At 31.8% G+C, this 25,323-nt stretch overlaps 1 protein-coding gene across 14 annotated transcripts in view; it reads left to right on the forward strand.

Moving 5' to 3' along the window:
• The window catches only part of LOC145314724 (uncharacterized), a 215,204-nt gene extending 196,655 nt beyond the window's left edge, over window positions 1–18,549 (forward strand). For 9 of the 14 annotated variants that reach the window (XM_080154758.1, XM_080154753.1, XM_080154759.1 and 6 more), the window contains 9 exons: window positions 4,175–4,270; window positions 5,572–5,640; window positions 7,189–7,299; window positions 10,947–11,018; window positions 11,582–11,728; window positions 12,585–12,650; window positions 14,643–14,762; window positions 16,402–16,542; window positions 16,923–18,549. In XM_080154758.1, coding sequence (XP_080010884.1) covers window positions 4,175–4,270; window positions 5,572–5,640; window positions 7,189–7,299; window positions 10,947–11,018; window positions 11,582–11,728; window positions 12,585–12,650; window positions 14,643–14,762; window positions 16,402–16,542; window positions 16,923–16,994 — 894 coding nt within the window. In that variant the 3' untranslated portion in view covers window positions 16,995–18,549. Of the gene's footprint in view, window positions 1–4,174; window positions 4,271–5,571; window positions 5,641–7,188; window positions 7,300–10,946; window positions 11,019–11,581; window positions 11,729–11,930; window positions 11,972–12,584; window positions 12,651–14,642; window positions 14,763–15,181; window positions 15,345–15,367; window positions 15,390–15,837; window positions 15,860–15,931; window positions 15,954–16,401; window positions 16,543–16,922 lie in introns of those variants that run through there. The other 5 variants (XM_080154756.1, XM_080154757.1, XM_080154754.1 and 2 more) reach the window with 5 other exon arrangements.
• The last annotated feature ends 6,774 nt before the right edge of the window (window positions 18,550–25,323 follow it).

Consider the following 25,323-nt stretch of genomic DNA (forward strand, 5'->3'; position numbering starts at 1 on the left):
AGCCCAAAAAAATTTGTTGGTGAAATTTTTTTTTTTTGGGGGGGGGGGTTCATGGGGGCTTCGCCCCATGGTGCAGTGGGGTGCCCCAAACCCAATTACTGGTTTTTGTTTACAAAAATAAAAAAAAATAAAAAATTTGGAAATAGGAATTTTTTTTATTTTTAGGGGGGTTGGGGTGTCCCACCCTCCTAGAAAATAGCCTAAAACCACCAGAGGACCAGTAGGTATATTCCCAGAAGAGTAGAGCCCAATTTGTTCAGCAGTTACTGAGATTTTACAAAAAATGTAAACAAAAATTTTAGGTGGGGGTGTTTTTTTTAGTTTTTGGGGGTGTTGGGGGTGTCCCACCCCCCAGGAAAATAGCTTAAAACCATCACAGGACCAGTAGGTATAATCCCTGAAGAGTAGAGCCCAATCGGTTCAGCGGTTACTGAGATCTTAAGCTTCAGACGGACAGACAGACGGACAGACAGACAGACGGACAGACGGTCAGACGGACAGACATCGTTCTACTTTGTATTATAGATTAAAAAAACATATGCTTTCATATACTTTGAAAGTTTTTAAAGAGAATATTATTGCCTATTAGTCAAATGCGTTGTTTTTTGTCAAAAATACAATAATAAAATAGCAATGAAACTAAAATATAAAATTGGTTATTCCTTTAACTATCTTTTAACCCTTGGAAATTATTACTTTCTTTGTTAGTTTCCTCCTGACATAAAGGAATGTTTCTTTTCTCTTTACAAAAACATTTACAATGCCTACTCTGGTTGTCTTAATAAAAATAAATACATTTTTTCATATCATTCCTTTAAAAGTTAGGTACAATTTAGAAAGCGAAGCAACTCTATAATCGTTAGCAGAAAGTCAGTACGTCCATTTAAATACTTTAGGAAGAAAGATTTTATCCTTCGCAGAATTGAGAGAGATGATAAAATCTTGATGAAAGATATAACGATTCTTTGTATACTTATATGAACGTAACAGGAAGATTTTTTCTGTCTGTAGCTTTAGTTCTCGGTAATCGCTTAACCGATATGGTTCTCTTTTACTGAAAAGCTTCTTACAGACCCAGGTAGGGTTTGATAGAGGTTACCTCTTACCTCCCTAGAGCAATCACCCCTATAAAATACTTTCCCCCAAAAAAGTTTTACATTTTTTTTTGTAAACTAAAATTGACAGTGGTCACCCCCACTACCCTCAAGTGCTCTGAGGTCTATAGGGATATTGCAGTTAAATGTGCCATTGATTTTATGTTTTAATTTCAAGCATTGCTTATGGACATGATTGTCTTTGTTTAAGTTTATATATTAAAAAATAAACATTAATCTTGAGATGATTCAATTACTTGCACAATAAATATGAGCAACTTTTTACAGACACGCCAATATCTCTTTTTGTTTTAGCTTGTTGGTCAAACGTTTTTTTATGAAACAAAGAAAAATATTTCTTTGTATAAATTGGTCATTATTAGTAACTTGCGACTCCGCCCCTATAATTTAGAGACCTAGATTTTTTTCCTTTAAATAGATTAAAACCTTATGTAATGTGTGTGTGTGTAGCCATAGTTTCTTAGTGTTTGGACCTAAGTAGTCATGGAGAAGGACGAGACACTTTTGTATAGCCACTGGGGCTATCAAGCTCCACGCTCAAGTACATTATGCCTTGACCCGCTGTCTCAAGGGAGCTACTCTTTCTTACCTCACCCTCGCCGAGTATGGCAGGTGTCCCAAATTAAGTCACCGTAATGAATGACGCTCTCCGCAGAGGAGCTTGGGACAAGGGTTGTACAGATATTATGTACGTGACTATTAAGTATCCAAACCACTTAATAATCTCCCTTCTTACACAACCAGGGGAAGTTGTGTGAATATGTTCAACTGAGAATTCGAGTTGCCACATGGGGACTTGAACTCGAACTCTCATCACCGTAACTCAGTGCGTTACCACTGAGCTACGACGCCCCTACAACCTTATGTAATCAAAATATCATAACAGCTATTTTAGAGATTTTGATGAACACTAACAATTGCAATTATTCAGATATGCAGAATAGACTTAAAATCTAACATTGTTAGTAAAACTTTTTATTTTTAGCAAGGGAGGGAGGTGACATTAGGCTGTTTGTTACACTAGTCCCCAAAATTTTATATAAACGCTTTCATATTCGTTGGCTTAATAACTTTGGGTACTAATATTTATATAACATTTGTTATGTAATTAAGTGTCCAAACGTTGAAACCACTTATTGTAACCTACAAAAGGTGTAATTTTTTGTATCTCAATTGGGGAAGTACAACAATTTATCTTCCATTGTCTTATCCCTTTAGATCCCTGATTTTAGCAGCTGTGTGCTAATAAAAATGTTTCCATTCAACTTAACTAATTAGTGAAATAGTTATGTCACTGTGGTAAAATTCAGGGAGGGAGTGAACAATGCCAGATAAATTTTATTTTCAACTTAGGAAGGTACCCAAAGTTTTATAAACGGATTCTTTTGTTCGATGGCCTAAAAACTTTGGATACTTGATTTATTGGTACAAAATAAAAGGGGTAATTTTGTTTATTGTAGAAAGAAATGGACATTAACTTTGCCTCCAATTTCTAATCCCTTTCAGACTTAAGCTTCTAAAGGCAGAATTTCACATAATTATTGGGGGAAAGTTAATTTATCTCCCAATGCCCCATCCCCGTGTTTCTGAGTGAAACCTGTCTTGACACATTTCTTCAAATTAAATGTGTCTCAAATTTTTATTTCAAAATTTTCTCACAGAAATAAAATTAAGTTAATGGATATAGACTTCTTATATTTAGAAATATGTCATTTATCCAAATATAAAAGTAACATTAGGACTTTCTTTTTGTCTGTTTGTGTCTGTAGCTTTGAATCTCGCTAACCGCTGGACTAATATGGTACTTTTTTGCAGTGAAGCTTTTTGTAGGTTCAGGGAAGGTTTATAACTAGTTTTTGGGATGGTACCTACACCCTCCCAAGGAAAATCGCCCTGGAAAAATAATAAGCATGATAATGATTTGTGCCTGTTTTTATACCAATGTTATTAACTTTTAATGGCCAAACACTAATTTGCTCGTATTATATCTAATTCCTTTATTGTGAAAGAGTAGACTGAAAGAAAATGTAGATGGTTTTAAAGATGTTCTAGAATTTCAACAAACATAAAGAATAATAATCACTCCGTCTTTTGCAACTCTTTTGTATGGTTGGGTCAACTAGGATTATAGGTCATATTTGGACAAACACAGGAGTGACAAATGTCGGGGTGGACACTTAACCTAACCTATTTCAAACTACCTTATATGTTTTTTTAATGCCTAACCCCTCCCCTGCTTATTTGTATATTTATATCTTAACCTAAGCAAAACTGTTCAGAAATGCTTTATTAACTTAATATTTAAATATTAAATCCTTCGTTTGTCCACTCCGACGTTTGTCACTCCTGCGTTTGTCCTGGAACCGGATTATATCGTAAATTACTTGGTATAGGCGAGGCTCCTTTCCATGACACTGACGTAAGGTCCAACGACCAAGAATAAACAAGGGGAGCAAATCTCTCCTTTTTTATACAAAAAAGAAACATCCCATAGATAAACAACCCGTTGATTGCATTACCTATGTCTGGAGATTCTAACTGAACATGGTAAGGAGTTGCGCCTTTTAATGGGCAAAGGCATTACCCTTACTATTGAGTTTCCCATATATGTGCTGCCAATTGTTTTGTCAGTCTGCATGAACACGATGAAAATGAAATATTAATGCAAGTCAAATATTCTGTCACCCAATTAATTTAGAAGAGAGACAGACAGAAAGATAAGATATTTGCAGGGAAGGAAACTACAATGGGCAGTTTATTACACTAGTCCCCAAAGTCTTAAAATAATGTGTTCTTATTCGTTGCCTTAAAAACTTTAGAGACTTTAATTGAATTTTGTTTGATTGGTTCATGTAGTAGAGTCGAAACGTTTCAACTACTAATTGTAATCTACAGAAGGGGTAATTTTGTGTATCATTATTGGGGATGTACATCAAGTGTCTTATCCCTTTTATATCCCTGAGAATCTTGTGAAATTTCAGAAAACAAAAGGATTTTTGTAGTGATACTTAAAGTCTCAAAAACGGCTGAAATTATGATTATGAATCTTTTTATTTTAGGAAATAATGATGGACCATGGGTTGAGAACAATTTCCTACATAGCTGATATTGGAGAGTTAGTTGTTATCATGGCAAGGAGACGACTTTTACCACAGGTATTTAGATAGATAGATAGGGAGATAGATAGATAGATAGATACAGAGATACATAGATGTAGATATGTATAGATATTGGAGAGTTAGTTGTTATCATGGCCAGGAGACGTCTTATACCACAGGTATTTAGATAGATACATATATAAAAAATTGAGATAGATAGCTAGATAGATATAGACAGTTTACGTATACAAAAATAGATAGAAAGATAGATATTTAAAAATATTGAGAGATTTTCAATCCTTATGTAAAATTGTGTCATATATCTGTTTGTACCGAAAAATCTCGCTAACCACTGAACCGCTATGGTTCTCCTTTACAATGTGGCTTCTCAAAGATCCTGGGAAGGGTTAAAATGTAGCCGCCAATGATAGGAGATAGACATATAGATATATGGGACATAAAAAGATATCGATCGATAGAATATAGTTGAAAAATGTAAAGTTCAATTAAATAGATAACAGAATAATATTTTGAATTTAAATAAAAATAAAACATGATAAAATACACAAACACACATTCACTCACACACACAGACACAAACACATACATACATACACAAATAAACACACAGAAATTCAATTATTTACATAATTTATTATTCAAGCAATTTCAATTAGATTTATCTGTCACGTTTCTAAATACAATTTTCACGAGAAAATTTGTTAATTAATTTTAATTTATTTTATGTAAGTTGTATTATTAAACTTTGCAATTCTAAGAAATTATTAAATATGTTTTAATATTGAGTATCTTATTAATTAAAATTATACAAAGGAAAACTTTTGGAAAATAAGAATTTTGATAAATTATATAAAGTTTATTCATAGTCATTTAAAAAAAAAGCATATAGATTTTACGTCTTCCACCAATTAAAAATAGTTTGTCATGCTTTCTCGTTACTTGTATGGTCCTTGATGTCTCTTTGACATAGGATGACCATCTGTTATATTAACTATTGTGTACCGTCGCCATTTTCATCCGATTTTCATTTTTTTGGGTTTAATGCTGTTTATTACAAAGTTTTATATTAACGTTTCCTTATTCGTTGGCCTAACAACTTTAATGACTTTTATAAAATTTCGATTTGTTGTTTCATTAAGTTGAGTGTCCAACCGTCTAATAGTAATCTACAGAAGTAGTAATTTTGTGTATCATATTTGGAGATGTACATTTACTTTTCGGCCATTGTCTTATCTTTTTATATTCCTTCACTTAAATCAAGTATATCCATGAATAGTTTCCAGACTATCTGTAGGCATAAGTTTTTAAGAAATCTAATCTTGTTCAAATTTGTTTAGGATGGTGAAGAGCCGCAGATAATTGGGTCCACGCCCAAGATGATCTGTCATGTCTTTGAAAGTGAAGAGGTGAGAATACATTTGTTAATTCATTTTTGGGATCATGGAAAGAAAACGAAGTAGCGGGTTTCGTCGTATTTCACAGTAGCTTTTCTCTTATTTCTCGAACCTGCGGGGCTAATTTCCTAACCCTGCGGGCAATTATTAACATTTACCCAACCTAACCTAAAATATCCTATCAAAATACTTTTAAAATACGACGAAACCCGCTACTTCGTTTTCCTTCATGATCCCATATTTGTTCCAAAGCGGATTTTGATTTAATCTAGGTTTTTAACTTTGAAATATCGCCCATAAATGAGAAAATTACTATCTAAAATAAAACTAAAATGGTACGAAGTCGTACCATTTTAGTTTTAAACAGAAAATGGAAAATATTTTTTTGGGAGGTTAAAGATACTTTCGCCAAAAAACTTTCCCTGGAATCGTTACTATAAACTTAAAGGAGAACAATATTGGTTCAGTGGTTAGTGAGATCCTTCGCTGTAGACAAAAAGGCTTACTACTTTCAGTTCAGTACGTTATTCTATTATTAGATTTATATAATAGGATAACATTCTGACGTTACCTAGTCAAATTAATGTTTTATAAGAGTGAAATAATTTAAATGGCATGAATTTTGTACAGTTTTCAAAAAATGTTTATTATAATTGATTCTTGTGGCGGTCAAATCAAACAGGATTACTTAACCCCCACCCCTCTCTTTATTCAACCCCCTACTTTTTTTTTAATTTAGTAATCCAGTTATCATTCGGTACTCTAAAGCAAGATTTATGTAAACTATTTCAATAATAATAAACAATAAACATTTATTGAAAACTTGCATAAAATGGATATTAACAATGATAACGTTACTGATATTGTTAATGCTGTTAATAATGATATTGATAATGACAATGGCAATCATGATGATGTTCAGGGAAACAGTGTATAATGTCCAATAAAAATGACGTCATACAATACAAATGAGCAATGATAGGCCAATATACAATTTACCCATTTATATTGTATAACGTCATTTACCATTGGTCAATTACAATATATACAGGCCTATCATTGGTCATTTTTACTGTATGACGTAATTTTTGGTCAATTGCAATATATACTGGCCTATCATTGGTCATTTGTATTGTATGACGTCATTTTTGGTCAATTGCAATATATACTGGCCTATCATTGGTCATTTGTATTGTATGACGTCATTTACCATTGGTCAATTACAATATATACTGGCCTATCACTGGTCATTCGTATTGTATGACGTCATTTACCATTGGTCAATTACAATATATACTGGCATATCACTGGTCATTCGTATTGTATGACGTCATTTACCATTGGTCAATTACAATATATACTGGCCTATCACTGGTCATTCGTATTGTATGACGTCATTTACCATTGGTCAATTACAATATATACTGGCATATCACTGGTCATTCGTATTGTATGACGTCATTTACCATTGGTCAATTACAATATATTCTGGCCTATCATTGGTCATTCGTTTTGTATGACGTCAATTACTTTGGGCATTATATGCTGTTTTCTGTTCAGGCCCAGTTTATAGCGCAGTCTATCGGTCAGGCCTTCCAGGTTGCTTACATGGAGTTCCTTAAGGCCAATGGCATTGAGGACAACTCTTTTGTCAAGGAGATGGACTATCAGGTAAGATAATTTGATAGGATAGGTAGATAGATGATAGATAGAAAGATATATAGGTAGTTAGATGGATGGATGGATATAAATTGTGAAACCCTGTAAATGTTTACAATATGAATATATTAATAATAGCAGCTATGGTAGGAGATTGAATTAGCCTGAGGGGGTTTCCAAGCAAGTCATTTCCCCATTTCTTATTCTGGCGCTTTCCCTTAAAGTGCCTTATCAAGCAAAGACCACTCCCCCCTCTCTATATTTTATAAAGATGAAAAATAAGAGAGGAATGTAGTTTTTACTTTGAGTCGGATTGGTTAGGTTATATTGTGTATTGGGTACCCCCCATATGGTTAGATCACCAAGATATTCAGGGCCCTGTTGGGAGCTGTAACCCTATCTGGTACTAGCCCTTGGGGATCTTTTAAACCTAAATTTAAAAATAGCAAATTGTTCTTACAGAATTAGTTTCGATATTTGTTTGCTGTACAAATTCTAGAATTAAATCTTAATAGTCTTAAACAACAATCTTTTTTCTATTGGCTTTGTTTGATGGGTCAATGGATATAAACTTAATTTTTTGGTCTTTGGGTACTAGGTACAACAAGAACCAATGCAGCTTTTTAAATTTGGCTTATTTTATAGACGCTTGGAACTATCGTAAATTTCGAGTACTGAGGTACATTTGTATGCTGTACAAATCCTAGAATCAAATGTTTATCATCTTAAACAACAATCTTTTTTTTCTATTGGCAATTTGTTTGATGGGTCAATAGATATAAATTTTTTTTGACTTTGGGTACTACAACTTTTGGACTAGAAGAAATGCAGCTTTTCAATTTTGGCTTGTTTTATGGACGTTTGGAAGGAAAATTCGAGTGCTAATTGTTTGCTGTACAAATCCTAGAAGTAAATCTTTACCATCTTAAACAACAATCTTTTTTCTATTGGCTTTGTTTGTTCAACAGATTAACAATTTTATATCTGGCCTCACAAACTTTCTGGTCTTTCCAATTATTTTTAGTAGCGAAGCTAATCTATAATTCATTTTATCTGTCCGTCATTCAGTCAGTCCATAATGCTATGGGAGAAACGTGATTTTCTCGGCTCCTATTAAAGATAGACAGCTAAAAGTTTCAGAGATCGAATAAGTTTACAATCTACATATTTTCACCAAGTTTCATTAAGATTTACATATTGGTTGGGGTGCTAGATCGATATCTAGATTTTTAAGTTCTTTATTTTCTCAACTCATATCTTTACCCGATGTCATTTTCCATCCATAATGTTTAAGCTTCGCTTTTTTTGGACGTTGTCTTCCTCGGCGTTATCTTTCAAACTTAAAACAAGGTTTAAATGCTTTTCCAGAATATCTCCGAATCCGATTAATTTCCTATGGATCAAAATGGGTTCTAAGACATGCTAAAAAAATCATGTATTTTATTATGGATAATTTGTATGAAAAAAGAATCATAAAATTAATTCCTGTTTTGTTAGCTGCGATACTGGCCCCTCGGGACCAAGAAAACTGGAATTACATATTTTTTTATTTCACTGTCCGCAGAAAATTGTTTGAAATAACTTTAAATTTTAAAATACCCCAAAAAAATTATTTTAATTGTGTCTTATAATGCTTTGGAAGTTTTACTTTTCTGTGAAGTTTTAAATTCCTTGTTTTGATTACTAGATTTTTAAAATAACCCCCTAACACCTTATTGATGTATTCTAAATATTAAAATATCCCTAAATTTTTGTTTAAACTGGAAAATATTTGTTTACCTAAAAGTTTTTAACCCGACATGAAATGTGTGCAAGACAAAATATTAAAATATTATGGGTAGAAACTAGGGATGCAGGGATGGCACAATGGATATAAATTTTACGAAAAAGCGTCGTCACAAAAGGGACTATACCCAACCATTCTAATCAGCCCTTAGTTTTAACATCAATCAAACCCCATTTAAGGTATTATTTTTAAAGAAATTTTCGTGTTTTAAAGCCATACCTTTTATGATCAAATGTAGACTTTTAAATCAAAATAAGACAGGGTAACCTATTCTTAGATATGTTTCTCTAAACCCTAACTTATTTCTGATTATCCAAAATTAGAGAAATCTGGTTTTATGATTATTAAGTTAGGCAGAGAGTTAGACAATAGCTGTTAATAGCACTAGTCCCCAAAGATCTATAACGTGTTATCATCTGTTGGCTTAACAACTTTGGGGACTTTTAATGGATTTTAAATGCTTGGTTTATTGAGTTGAGTGTCAAAACGATTCAACCACTAATTGTAATTTACAGAAGGGCTAAATAAGTTTATTAACATTGAGGATAAACATCAATTTATTTCCCAATGTCCTATCCCTTTGTCCCTGACAGAAACTTTACAATACTTTGCTGAGGTTTCTACATTTAATATCAAATATGATAACATCCTAGGATATTAGAAAACCAAAAGTGCTTTGACCTCAACAAAATATCATTTCATTTTCCCTTAATTTTTCAGGGAGGATGGGGGCATTGGGCTGTTAGTTCCCAAAGTCTTATAATAACGTTTTCTTATTGATTTTAATTGGTTGTTTCATTTAGTTGAGTGTCCAAAGATATCAACCACTAATAGTAATCAACAGAGAGGGAAGTTTTGTGTATCATCATTGGGGATGTACATCAATTTATCGGCCATTGTCTTATCCCTTTAGATCCCTGCTTATTTTGTCTTCTTCACATTTTAAGATATTTTGCAATACAAAAAAATATTTGGAAACTTCTTTCTTTTGATTTGTTTTCCAATATAAAATAATTTTTTTTACATTTTTTATACACCAAAAATATTTTTGATTTCCATTTACCTATTCATATATCTCTGATAAAGCAAAACTTTAGAACAAATGCAATATCTAAGACAGACTAGATGGATAATATTTATCATAGTTCAATACTTAAATATTTAAAAGATAGAATAAACATTTAGTATTTCTAATAGTTCAATACTTAAAGATTTAAGATAGAATAGACAGATAATATTTCTAATAGTTCAATACTTAAATATTTACAAAATAGAATAGATAGATAATATTTCTCATAGTTCAATACTTAATTATTTAGAAGATAGAATAGACAGATCATATTTCTCTTAGTTCAATACTTAAGTATTTAGAAGATAGAATAGACAGATAATATTTGTCATAGTTCAATACTTAAAGATTCAAGATAGAATAAACATTTATTATTTCTAATAGTTCAATACTTAAAGATTCAAGACAAATAGACAGATAATATTTCTCATACTCCAATACTTAAATATTTACAAGATAAAATAGATAGATAATATTTGTCATAGTTCAATACTTAAGTATTTAGAAGATAGAATAGATAGATAATATTTGTCATAGTTCAATACTTAAGTATTTAGAAGATAGAATAGACAGATAAAATTTCTAATAGATCCATACTCAAGTATTTAGAACATAGAATAGATTGATAATATTTCTCATAGTCTAATACTTAAATATATTTCATACCAAAGACATTGTTAGGCAAAAATGGTGGGAATACCTTGGCCCCAAAACAGGAACAACTCCTTACTAATTTTAAATTATATTAAAATTAAAGATTACTTTAAAAACATTCTTCATATTTAATAACAATAATATTTTTAGGAGGTTTTAAATTCTCAAGAAATATTTGGAGACGAGCTTGCCATGTTTGCTAAGAAAGAATTACAGAAAGAGGTAAGAAATACGTTATAGTTTACTTTGTCTGTCTGCTCGTCCATCTGTCCGTAACGCTGTAGGGAAGATGTAGCTATTTAAGAAGTACTAATGATGTTTCCTTTCAAATAATGTCTACCACTAAACATCCGCTCTGTAACATCACATTGTCCGCATGAAATATTATAATTGTATGCATATTTAGTGGTTTTTAATGTTGCTTAAATTTCATACGAGTATTTAGCAGGGAGGTAGGGAATATTTTACTTTTAATTATACTGACACAAAATTTTATAACCACGGTATCTTGTTCGTTTGATCAGAAACTTTGAATTTGTTTAACAAAAATTTTGATCAACTGAAGAAATAGTTTTGTTTTTGATTATTTTATCGTCCATTGTCTTATCACTTTACATCCCTGGAATTATAGACTTCAAAGCAGTACACAGGTTTTTTTTACAGGGGGTTGTAAACCTGTAGGGAATGAAAAAAGGGAAGGTGGGCTATCCCTATTCTGATTTATGGGGGTTGTTGATACACTCCTTCCACCCGAAATATACATTATCAATTACTTTTTGTTCCAGGTGGTTGTACCCAAGGCGAAGGGTGAAATCCTGGGAGTTGTGATAGTAGAATCTGGGTGGGGGAGTATGCTACCCACAATTGTACTGGCCAACCTGTGCCCTACAGGTCCTGCGGCCAGGTGTGGCCAGCTTAATATTGGAGACCAGGTATACACATAGATAGATAGATACAACCTGTGTCCTACAGGTCCTGCTGCCAGGTGTGGTCTGCTTAATATTGGAGACCAGGTATACACAAAGATAGATAGATACAACCTGTGCCCTACAGGTCCTGCGGCCAGGTGTGGTCTGCTTAATATTGGAGACCAGGTATACACAAAGATAGATAGATACAACCTGTGTCCTACAGGTCCTGCTGCCAGGTGTGGCCAGCTTAATATTGGAGACCAGGTATACAAAAAGATAGATAGATACAACCTGTGGCCTACAGGTCCTGCTGCCAGGTGTGGTCTGCTTAATATTGGAGACCAGGTATACACAAAGATAGATAGATACAACCTGTGTCCTACAGGTCCTGCTGCCAGGTGTGGTCTGCTTAATATTGGAGACCAGGTATACAAAAAGATAGATAGATACAACATGTGTCCTACAGGTCCTTAGGTCTTAGAAAGACAGAAAAGAATATTTTTTCACTCCTAGATTAGAGGGGTAGGTGGGAAAATGGACTAATACCATCCAAAACATTTATAAAACTTCCCTAAAAAGTACAAAACATTCAGAATAGTCATTTTCGAGATCTTAAGCAAAAAACATTCTACTTTATTCTCTAGGTTAAAGAATATATCCTATTATATAAAGTGGTAAGGTTTTTTTGTCTAAAGCTTAAGATTTCAGTAACTACTAAATCGATTGAGTTGTCCTTTTAAGGAAAGCTTCACATAGATCCCTTTATGGTTTTATGCTACTTTATTTTTAAAATGTTAAAATAATTTTACCTTCAAATACGGAGCCCCTAGTATATCATATGATATAGCTAAGATAATAATTTTATGTCTTTTTTAAGGTGATAGCAATTAATGGAGTCTCTTTGGTCGGACTTCCCCTTTCTACTTGTCAACAATATATCAAGGTAAATACTACAAAATCTAAAGGGATATGGCAATGGCTAATATTTTGATGTACATACCTAATTATGATACACAAAATTACCCATTCTGTAGATTAAAATTTGTGGTTGAAATGTTTCAACACTCATCTTAATGTATCAACCAATCAAAAAGTCCGCAAAGTTGTTAAGCCAAGGAATAAGAAAATGTTATTTAATACTTTAAGGACTAGTGTAATAAACAGCCAAATGTTTATTACACTATTATTACACACTTATTTGAAGGGTATTACATTAAGAAAAAGAGTCACCTCTCTCAGTAAACACTATCAAACACCGCTGCGCTATTGATTACTGTTGTTATCCTTGTTTTCCTTATTTTACAATTTTCTCTAAAGTGAGTGAGGAAATGAAAATTTATTTTATGAACAGGGAAAAGGCACTCGGAAAAAATATGATTCTTAAACCTTTCTGAAAAACGTATAAACAACGATTGGTTGCTCTCAAAAAGGATAGTGGGTGGTAACCAGTTTTGTTAGCCCCAAGATACCGAAGGCACGGACTAATAAAACTAATTTAAATGTTGTTATTGTACATTTTTATAATTGTATAAAACTGGATAAAATACGATACAATACATGATTTCTCAGTGTGGCTGATAACCGGATGTTAATCGGTTTAGAAGCCATACTGAAAAAGAAAATTCCTTATTTTTAAAAAATATAAAATTTTCTTTCTTTTTCTCTGGTTTTTATTTTTGCAACTAGAAATTTGTATTTCCATATTTTAATGTTGCAATAAAGAGACACAAATGCACAATTTTATCCAGGACTTTACACCTTACCTTTTTGAAGCAAAAATTTAAGGAGGGAAGGGACATTGTACTGTAATTTACACTGCAACTCAAAATATTATTAACACGATATCTTAGTCGTTGGCTTTAAACTTTGGATATTTTTATATTGAATTTTCACTGGGAGATTCAAAACTAGTAGTGTACAAACTTTTCAACCAATGATTTTAATCTGTAAAAGGGGTATTTTTTTCTATCATAATTGGACATGTATATCAATTTATCGTTCATTGTATTATTCCTTGAGATTCCTTGGAAATAAGTTTTTGTGTAAATTCAAAGAAATTTGAATTATTTCCGGATTATTTGACCCAAAAATCTCCCACCCCCAACAATTATTTAGTCCCAATTTGAGGATTTAGCAACCATAAATTTAACCTACACTAAGATGATTGTATTACCTTGATGTATTTTTTAAAAAATAAAAAAAGTGGTGGGGGGGGGGGCTCACTATTATCTGAGAAGATTTTACTCAGGGGTGAGGGAAAATAGGCTGTTTATTTTACTAGTCCTCAAAGTTAAATAAAAAAGCTTTTTATTCGTTAGTTTTACAACTATGGGGACTTTTATTGAATTTTGATTGGTTTATTCATTAAGTTGAGCGTCCAAACGTTTCAACCACAAATTGTAAACTATAGAAGGGGTGATTTTGTGTATCATCAATAGGGATGTACAACAATTATCGGCCATTGTCCCTTTATATCCCTGATTCTACTGCTGTTTCTTATTAGTCTGACACAGATAGAAATTAATGTTTCGTGCATTTTTACACTTTCAAATAACAGAAAAAAAACTAATTTAAAAACTAACATTTATTTCATTGTCTTGCTGTAATTTTAAAATAATTTTTTTGAGGTAATTGAATTAGTTAGAAGCTAAGTTTAGTAGTTTTAAATTTTTAATATTGTGTATTTTGAAGCAGGGAGCTTAAGGGATAGGATAATGGCCGAAAAAATTATGTATATCCTAATGGTAATTCACAAAATTACCTTTTCTGTGGAGACTGAAACGTTGGGACACTCAACTTAATGAACCAACCAATTAAAACTCAAAAAAAGTTTGTTGGCTCAAAAACTTTGGGTACTTTAATATAAAGCCCAAAGTCCCCTCCCTCAATGTGTTAATATATATTTGAAATATTTTAATAAAAATGTTACTTTCAGAACACGAAGAACAAGACAGCTGTAAAGTTAACAGCCGTGTCGTGCCCGCCAGTGGTAGAGGTCAAGATTAAGCGGCCAGATACCAAATATCAGCTAGGATTCTCAGTGCAAAATGGAGTGGTAAGATTTTGATCAATTTATTTTAATTGTGCCCGATAGGCCTCTTGGGGCAGTTAATGGAGGGAGGGTTTGATCATCTACTTTCAATTTTATGTTTTAAGAATTTTTTGTAACTCTGTTGGAGGGGGGGGGGGTCAATTTCTTAAAGGAGATTGGTTGTACCTCCCCCTAAAATAGGACTAACAATAAAGTATGACCATATCGGTCCAGTGGTTAGCGAGATGCTTCGGTATAGACATGCAGATAGAGAAACATACGGTTTCTTTTATGTATACAAAGATTAGAGTTAATCTTCAATAAATCTATCATTTTATCCCTTATTTAGATATGTTCCCTGTTGCGAGGAGGTATAGCAGAAAGGGGTGGAGTCAGAGTTGGACATAGAATTATTGAAATCTATCATTCTATCCCTTATTTAGATATGTTCCCTGTTGCGAGGAGGTATAGCAGAAAGGGGTGGAGTCAGAGTTGGTCATATAATTATTGAAATCTATCATTCTATCCCTTGTTTAGATATGTTCCCTGTTGCGAGGAGGTATAGCAGAAAGGGGTGGAGTCAGAGTTGGACATATAATTATTGAAATCTATCATTCTATCCTATTTAGATATGTTCTCTGCTACGAGGAGGTATAGCAGAAAGGGGTGGAGTCAGAGTTGGGCATATAATTATTGAAATCTATCATTCTATCTCTTATTTAGATATGTTCCCTGTTGCGAGGAGGTATAGCAGAAAGGGGTGGAGTCAGAGTTAGTCATAGAATTATTGAAATCTATCATTCTATCTCTTATTTAGATATGTTCCCTGTTGCGAGGAGGTATAGCAGAAAGGGGTGGAGTCAGAGTTAGTCATAGAATTATTGAAATCTATCATTCTATCTCTTATTTAGATATGTTCCCTGTTGCGAGGAGGTATAGCAGAAAGGGGTGGAGTCAGAGTTAGTCATAGAATTATTGAAATCTATCATTCTATCTCTTATTTAGATATGTTCCCTGTTGCGAGGAGGTATAGCAGAAAGGGGTGGAGTCAGAGTTGGTCATAGAATTATTGTAATATATATTTCTATCCCTTATTTAGATATGTTCCTTGCTTCGAGGAGGTATAGCAGAAAGGGGCGGAGTCAGAGTTGGTCATAGAATTATTAAAATATATTATTCTATCCCTTGTTTAGATATGTTCCTTGCTACGAGGAGGTATAGCAGAAAGGGGCGGAGTCAGAGTTGGGCATAGAATTATTAAAATATATGATTCTATCCATTATTTAGATATGTTCCCTGTTGCGAGGAGGTATAGCAGAAAGGGGTGGAGTCAGAGTTGGCCATAGAATTATTAAAATATATTATTCTATCACTTGTTTAGATATGTTCCTTGCTACGAGGAGGTATAGCAGAAAGGGGCGGAGTCAGAGTTGGGCATAGAATTATTAAAATATATGATTCTATCCATTATTTAGATATGTTCCCTGTTGCGAGGAGGTATAGCAGAAAGGGGTGGAGTCAGAGTTGGGCATAGAATTATTAAAATATATTATTCTATCCCTTATTTAGATATGTTCCCTGTTGCGAGGAGGTATAGCAGAAAGGGGTGAAGTCAGAGTTGGACATAGAACTATTGAAATCTATCATTCTATCCCTTATTTAGATATGTTCCCTGTTGCGAGGAGGTATAGCAGAAAGGGGCGGAGTCAGAGTTGGTCATAGAATTATTGAAATCAACGGTCAGAGTGTGGTGGCTGTACCACATGAAAGAATTGTCAACCTGCTGGCGACTTCCGTTGGAGAGGTAAAAACTTATAGCATCGTAATACAGACATTTTAAAATTAATACCAGTTTTGTTAGCCTGATGGGGGTAAACTTGTTTTCATTTTAATATCCGCAGACAGCTGTCTTTAATATAACTATTATTTATTGAAACATATTATGGGAAGGGAATTATTGTAGATATCGCGTAATTAACATATAAATATCATTTGAATTTAGTTACCTGGGCTTATAAGACCACGCCTCTTTTGACTTTTGGTAATTCTTTCAAAGTTATCATCGAGAGCAAAAACGGAATTCTAACTTATTGATCAAAATGGTCAAATAGTATTATGATTGTTTTTTATTGGTGGAAAAGATACTCCACCAGGCAATTTTTAACAATTTTTTATTTATTTCAGATTGCAATGAAAACTATGCCAACGTCTATGTACAGATTATTAACTGGACAAGAAACACCCATCTATATCTAATAGCTTTATTTGGTTAAAAAATAAAGAAATTTAATTTTGCTTATCAAACTACTTTGGAGAGAGAGAGAGCTAAGAAAGAAGGTGAATTCTAAAAATAAAATATTAATGTAGAAAAAAAGAGCTATGCAGCCAAAATGTGAAACCAAAAAAAACTTGTTATTAACAATTATCCATTCAGAAGTTAAAGGATATAAAAAACCTTCGCCATTACTTAAAAAGAAACCTTTTCTATATATATTACATATAGAATAAAAAGTGTATTAAAATGAAACCAAAAAAAAAACTTTGGCATAAGAGTGCCTGTAAAAAAGACTAATAAACTAAACTAAAACATATTATACTCATGTAATTGAGAAGAAGAAATGTTTCATATCGTTTTGGTAAAAGTTGTGTATTTATTACTGTTGTTGGCTTGCCGGAGACTTTGTCAAATGTTTGGTCAGTCTGTCAAAAATACAGCTAAATCAGTTTTTATTAGAATATTTTTTGTTTGCTTTTAATCAGCGGAACAATTTTAATTTATTTTAAAAGGCAATATAAAAGCTTTTTAGGGTTAAACAAATTTGATTATCCAAAATTGTAAAAATAAAAATGCTACATTAGGTTATATAAAAAGTTATATGCCATAGTAAAAAAAAATTTGAAATTGTAATTTTAGAACTTTACACATAATTAGCTTGAAAGCTTCATTTTTATCCACTTTCTTTATATAGGAGAAAAAAATGTATTTATTATTATTATTAGCAAACTATAAAGCTGTTAAAATGTAAAAATATATCTTGTGACTGCTAAGCTGTAATATACATAAATAAAACAAACTAAAAAAATTAATAAATTTCTGTATTAACCAAAAATGCTTTAACTAAATTAAGCTTGAGATATTAAAAAAAAACTATTTTGTACTACACTGTAATTAAATTTAGTAAGGCTGTTTTAATTTTGTGACTTTTATGTTTTAGTTATATTTTTATTTTGTGTTTTACCTAGAGTTTTTAATGTATTTCTTTCAAAAATACAGAATTAACTTTTGGTAGGTATAACATAGACCTAGACAAAAAAAAATGATTTAAAATACAGATAATTAATTAGCGCTAGTCAAATAAAATAATTACTAATTAATGTGAAACATAACTAACTCTTTATTAGGACCACTAACTACCACACAGAATTAATTACTCACTTTTCTACTCGTAATAATTAATTATATAATTATCATTAATTAATTGTGTCCACTTAATTAGTCTAGGTGTGTCTCAGCCCCCTGTTTTTAAAAATCAAACCATTGCTTTATCCGCGAAAATCAACAAAAAATTTTCAACAAAAAAAACTTTTAAATTGGCTATGTATTCCTTAAAATCAAATTATGTTTGGTTCTCGTGGGTGTCGATCAAGGTGACCGCTGGATAACTTGCTGTTTGTGCCATATCATAATATTTAATTGACAATATGTAACTTAATTATTCTTATTAATTAATTATTATTATGTATTATTTAATATTATTGTTTTGATTATATATTAATTTACATCTGGACGAATAGATTATTCTTTACTGTATTTGTTGTATTTTTTTAGTAGCGAAGCTACTCTATAATTTGTCTGTCAGTCAGTCCATTACGCTTTGGTGGAAATGTCATGTTTTCGGCTGCTGTTGTAGTTAGAATGCTGATATTTTCAGTAAAGATTTCTATGGTATATGTGCATCTAGCCTATACATTGTTTTGTCAGTCTGTCTATCGGCCATGCTTCAAAAGACATTAGGCTTATTTTTTATTTTTAAAGATTTCGTTATTTACTTTGAGTTTTTGCATATTTTGGATATTTTTATTTAATCTACAGATTGGGTAATTCTGTTGATCATCATCAGGAATCTATTTCAATTTACCGTCCAAAGTCACATCCCTTAGGACACTTCATTAGCATACAATAACAAGAAAACTAAGGTTCCCCAATCAAAATGCTGATTATAAGATGTTGTTTTACTTTGTTATATAACTTTTATTAAAACTAGCGGCTTCGCCCCTAGCCTCAAGGATTTTTTGTTTTTGGGGGGGTTGCGGGTGTCCCACCCCCCAAGAAAATAGCTTAAAACCATCACAGGACCAGTAGGTATAATCCCTAAAAAGTAGAGCCCAATCGGTTCAGCGGTTACTGAGATCTTAAGCTTCAGACGGACAGACCGACCTCGTTCTACTTTGTATTATAGATATACACTAGCAGATACGCCCCTAGAAGCCTCTAGAGGCACTTAAGGTAGGAGGGGGAAAAGTCGACCTCATCCCATTTAAAATTTTAGTTTCAAAAGAGAAAAAATATTTTTTGGGGAGGAGGGGGGTGAAGATACCCTCCCCAAAAATAGTTTTAAACTTTCCCAGGACCTAAAAGAAGCTTCACTGAAACGGAGAACAATATCGGTTCAGCAGTTAGCGAGATCCTTCGGGACAGACAAAAAAACGCTTACTACTTTATATATTAGGATAGTCTGTGGCTGGTAGAGGAAGCTGTCCTAATGCAACTTTTACACCATGACGGTAAGGGTATTCATAGTTCTAAAGGGATAAGACAATGACCGATAAATTGATGAAGCCCAAATTATCCCTTCAGTATATAAAAATTAATGGTTGAAACATTTTAACACTTAATTTAAGAAACCAACCAATCAAAATTCACTAAGATCCCCAAAGTTATTAAGCAAATGAATAAGAAAACGTGTTCATAAAACTTTGGGGACTAGTGTAATAAACAGCACAATGTCCCCTCTCTCTCTCTGAAGAGTATTACATTAAGAAAAAGAGTGTAACAAACCAATTTAAAAGGTGTTAATACCATCACACAGACAGTAGTATGAAAAATAGAAAAAATCTTGCGATTAGCGAATTATGGGATAAAATTGGCGGTATTGCATTTGGCTGGCTGGTACATTATTCTATCGTTCATTATCTTATATCTTACGATTCTTAGAGGTAGGGGACAATGGACAATAATTCCAACCACGTTATCTTATTCGTTGTTGGTTCAAAAACTTACTTTGATTTAACTTTAATTTGTTGCTTCCGAACTAGCAGGGTCCGACAAAGACCAAATTGCTGCAAAATTGTATCAAAAATGATCCATGTGACGTCATAAAAAAAGAGGGAGGTGAGAGAAGAAGTTGAAAAGAAAACCCGAAAAAAGAGATGGATAATCCCTCATTTTTATGACGTGACATGGCTGATTTTTGACACAATTTTAAAGCAATTTGGTCTTTGTCGCAGGGTCCAAACTTTTTAACTAATGATTTGATCATTTAGGATCACATCAAATTGTCTTCCAAAGTCTTTTCCCTTATGATCCCTATTTTTTCATTGAATAAACGTCATTTTGCACTCGGCCCAGATTAACCGATCTAGAAAGAATTTTCTCATTTGCCATTACATTCAAATGTTATACGAGAGATATAATTAAAACAGTATGGTATCGAAACCATTGAATATCCGGTGGATTAGAACCGGTTCTTCCGCCAAACTGAAAAATAATGTATAGCATCGTATTACAGGCAATTTTCCACGAATATTTAAATAAAAATCATAAAATAATAAAAAAAAAAGTTTATTGGTGGTCCTTCGGCCTTTCGAAGCTGACACTGATATTATTCTTTTGAATTTTCATTTTTATATCCGCGGAAAACGATGAGATAAAAAAGGTATTACCTTTTCTCTATCAAGACTGTACATAATAAAAGACTGACAAGGACGATTTGTTACATTTGTTTGTGGGAGGAAAATGTCTGATTTTAAACAATTAAGAAGAACAGGTCTAAATATCGTATCATTGACAGATTTTAGTGGATAGTAAAATAAAACCTATATCATATAAAGAAGGTGTATCAACTATTTTTTTTATAGCTAGCCGGTTCTTTTAGTAAGTAGTAGATGTAAAATTTTTCATAGAATTCAGATATGCAATCGGTTTTTTTGTAGACCTCTTATTTTTTAAGTAATTTAAGTTTAAAAAAAAAAAAATTAAGTCGAATTTAAGGTACTAAAATGCAACAAAAAAAAGAAAGAAAATGGTCATTATGAACAAAAATAGTAAGATCTTTAATTTGACACCTTACTTTTTCAATTCTGTCAGGTAATTATTGAAAAAATCGATTTTTTTTAACCCACGAGAATAAAAACTTTGAACTTAATTTTATTATTTCACAAATAAAAAAATATGGGTTCATATATACCTTCAGAATCAGAAAAATATTACGAATCCATTGTAAGCAAAATTGAAAAAAAAAGTTTACAATATAGTATATAAACTACAATAAAAGGAATTATATGAAAATATCATATTATATTGTACAGGCAACGTCTTAATTCTTCAATTGAGTATAAAAATGGGAAGGGGGTAAAGAGGGGGTAAAAAAGGGAAGACAATAGTGTTGTCTGAACAAAAAAAATAATTGGCCATTTCTTTAATTTTTTAATTTTTTTCAATTTTGCTTACAATGGATTCGTAATAATTTTCTGATTCTGAAGGTATATATGAACCCATGTTTTTTATGTCTGTTTGAGAAAATATTTAGGTCTAAAGTTTTTATTATACCGAGGTTAAAAAAATAGATTTTTTCAATAATTACTCAACAGAATTTTAAAAGTAAGGTGTCAAATTAAAGATCTTACTATTTTTGTTCTTACTGGCCATTTTCTTCTTTTATTTTGTTGCGTTTTAGTACCTTAAAACCGACTTAATTATTTTTTTAAAAAACTTAAATTACTTAAAAAATAAGAGGTCTACAAAAAAACCGATTGCATATCTGAATTCTATGAAAAATTTTACATCTACTACTTACTAAAAGAACCGGCTAGCTATAAAAAAAAAAGTTGATACAACTTCTTTTATTTTTTATCTTAATATTCTTGGAATGTAGTCTGTAATACGATGCTATACATTATTTTCCAGTATAGCTGAGAACCAGTACAAATCCAGCGGTTTCGAAGCAAGCTGGGAATATTATACCTTTCATACGCATGCGAAACAGTGGGGCGCTCAATAGTAATTCACCGGGGGTGTAATTAACCCATTAGGGAGTAACTAAAAATTGATGAAAGACCTTCCCAATATTCAAAATTTAAGAGGGGTTGTTGACAGCTCCCTACGGCACTGGTTTGAAATTATCCTGTTGTATCTTGATAATATATATTGTAGATTAACAAGGATGACAACATCCATAAAAGCGAAGCTCTAACGGTAGGACAAACGAACATTAAAACTTGTAAAAAATTGTAAGTAAATTTGTTGCAAAACTTCTTAAATACTGGTTACTGTTTAAGGACATGCTTACATTTTTAAAACTTAATTTTAGATATGCTTTGCTTAAAAAATTGTACCTTGTGGTATTAGGAATCAGTATTCTAAAAATCAGATGAATAGGATAATTATAACATACAGAAATTTGTTGTCAAAAGGTTAAAAATCAGCATATTTTGAATGGACGTATGGACTTTCTGGTAATGCCTATAGAGTTGCTACGCTTCCTAAATCGTACCTAATTGTTATTCGAATTATCATGCAAAGTTTGAAATCAAAACTACAATCTTAACCTGTTTAAAGAAGGTGTATTAACTTTTTTGCTTTTTATTTAGAATAGCTAGTCGGTGCTTTTAGTAAGTAATAGATGTAAAATGGTCCATAGAATTTAAATATGCAATCGGTTTTTTTGTAGACCTCTTATTTTTGAAGTAATTTAAGTTTTTTTGAAAAATAATTAAGTCGGTTTTAAGGTACTAAAACGCAACAAAATAAAAGAAGAAAATTGCCAGTATGAACAAAAATAGTAAGATCTTTAATTTGACACCTTATTTATAAAATTCTGTTGTGTAATTATTGAAAAAATCAATTTTTTTAACCTACGTTTAATCAAAACTTTAAACCTAATTATTTTCTCACACAGGCATAAAAAATATGTGTTTATATATGACTTTAGAATCAGAAAAATATTACGAATCCATTCTAAGCAAAATTGAAAAAGTTTTAAAAAATTGTAATAAAAAATAAAAAAATAAAAAGTTTATTTTAAGAATTGTAACTACTAAACTAGCCAATCACAAATCGCGAAAATTGACGAATCGCGAAGCTTAACCTATAGAGTTAACCAATAGAATTGCCAAAAAAAAAGGAGAACGTTCATACCATATATACAATAGATACTACAATAAATATAGTGATATTACAGAACATGTAAAGAATGAAAAATTATGAACAAATATGCATCAGTCTGTTCTGTTTATAAACTTCAAAACAATGCAGTTAAAAATACAATATTGTTTCTTGTGTTTAAAAAATATCTGCTACATTGCATTGTCTTTTGTTTAGGTTTTGTTCAGGTTTTGTTCAAGCTAACCCTTTAAAGCCGAAAATTATGATTCTTAAAATAAACTTATATTTTTTATTTTAGTTTTATAAAACTTTTTCAATTTTGCTTAGAATGGATTCGTATTATTTTTCTCATTTTAAAAGTATATATGAACACATACTTTTTATGCCTGTGAGAGGATATTTTTAATTTCAAAGTTTTGATTAATCCGAGGTTAACAAAATAGATTTTTTCAATAATTACTGAACAGAATTTTAAAAATAAGGTGTCAAATTAAAGATTTTACTACTTTTGTTCATACTGTCAATTATCTTCTTTTTTTTGTTGCGTTTTAGTACCTTAAAACTGACTTAATTATTTTTCAAAAAAACTTAAATTACTTCAAAAATAAGAGGTCTACAAAAAAAAACGATTGCATATTTAAATTCTATGGACCATTTTACATCTATTACTTACTAAAAGCACCGACTAGCTATTCTAAATAAAAAGCAAAAAAGTTAATACACCTTCTTTACTAAAAGAGTTAACCGTTACACGAAAAAGCTAACTGTCCTTGTTGAACGGACGGAACGACCCTAATTATAGAAAAGCTTCGCTTTAAAAATCTTTCTACTCTATAATTGTGATTGTGAGAATTAACCCTCCTCCCTTTTCGTTAAATAAAGTCCAAGATCAGATTATGTGATATTTACAGGCATTTTCAACTCCGCCCATCGATTCCCACATCTATATATATAAATATCCAGCTATCTAAAGGGATAAGACAATGGACGATAAATTGATGTACATCCCCAATGAATACACAAAAATTACCCCTTCTTTATACTAGGTACAATTAGTAGTTGAAACGTTTGGACACTCAACTTAATAAACCAACCAATCAAAATTTAGTAAAAGTCCCCAAAGTTGTTAAGCCAATAAATAAGTAAACTGTATTATAAAACTTCGGGGACTAGTGAAATAAACAGCCTCTAATGTCCCTCCCTCCCTGGTATATGTCCCATTATTACAGAACACAACCCACCAATATTTTTGAGCACATCCTTGGTCTATAATACACCTGTAGTTGAAGCAGGAATATAGGAATTGGACAATGGGCATTAAATTCAATAATAGATTTCAGAGTACAGGGATAGAACAATCCAGCTTATTATAATGATTATATTTCTATTTCTGTCTTATTCCACTCATAGTTTGAAAAGAAAAAAATAAAATTTTGTTCCATTAGATTTTTATTGTCTGTTAGTATATTTTTGTATTTATGTTAAGTAATCTTCGTCTACCTAACAATAGAATAACTTTTTCACGGTATTCTAAGCGATAGTGTACAAGAGTCCAAGACAACCAAAAGATTAATTTTTAGATACATTGCCCTTCTCTACATCCCTAGGTTTAAAGATGAAGTGAGGGGGTTGGGAGTCAAAATCCGCATTCATATTCAAAGAGATTACACAATATGAAATAAATAAATAGGTTAGAGAGATAGGTGAGTGTAAATCAAAGAGGCATTTGAGGAAGGGAAATTGGGGGGAGGGGGGGATTGTTTTTTTTCATTATATTTTTTAAGAGGAGTAAAAAAGCTAGTTTAGGTGGGGGGCGGTATTTTTAAATGGATAATTTTTCCTAAAACCTTTTAATTTTATAAAAGGATTTATATGAGTTTGTCTAATTTGTTTAGCTTTGCTTTCAATAATGTTTTCAACCTTGTTCTCATATAATTCTAGTTTCTATAACTACAATAAAAACAGATTATTAGAACCCATTGAACCGTTTTTGGCCCATCAAACCCTTCGTCACATATCTATGCGGGAGACGTTAAACATTGAGGGGCTCTCTCACCGAAGCAGAGGTCTCCTTACCTTAACCTAACTAATACAAAAACTAGATTACCTTAAATCTACAATATCTACATTATTTATATTCACCCCCAGACTCCTCCCCTTTCCAAACAAAGGAGATATTATTTTGAGTAAACCATGTTAACT

The sequence above is a fragment of the Acartia tonsa genome, chromosome 3, assembly GCF_053477335.1.
Source record: "Acartia tonsa isolate MP-2025a chromosome 3, ASM5347733v1, whole genome shotgun sequence".
Classification (NCBI taxonomy): domain Eukaryota; kingdom Metazoa; phylum Arthropoda; class Copepoda; order Calanoida; family Acartiidae; genus Acartia; species Acartia tonsa.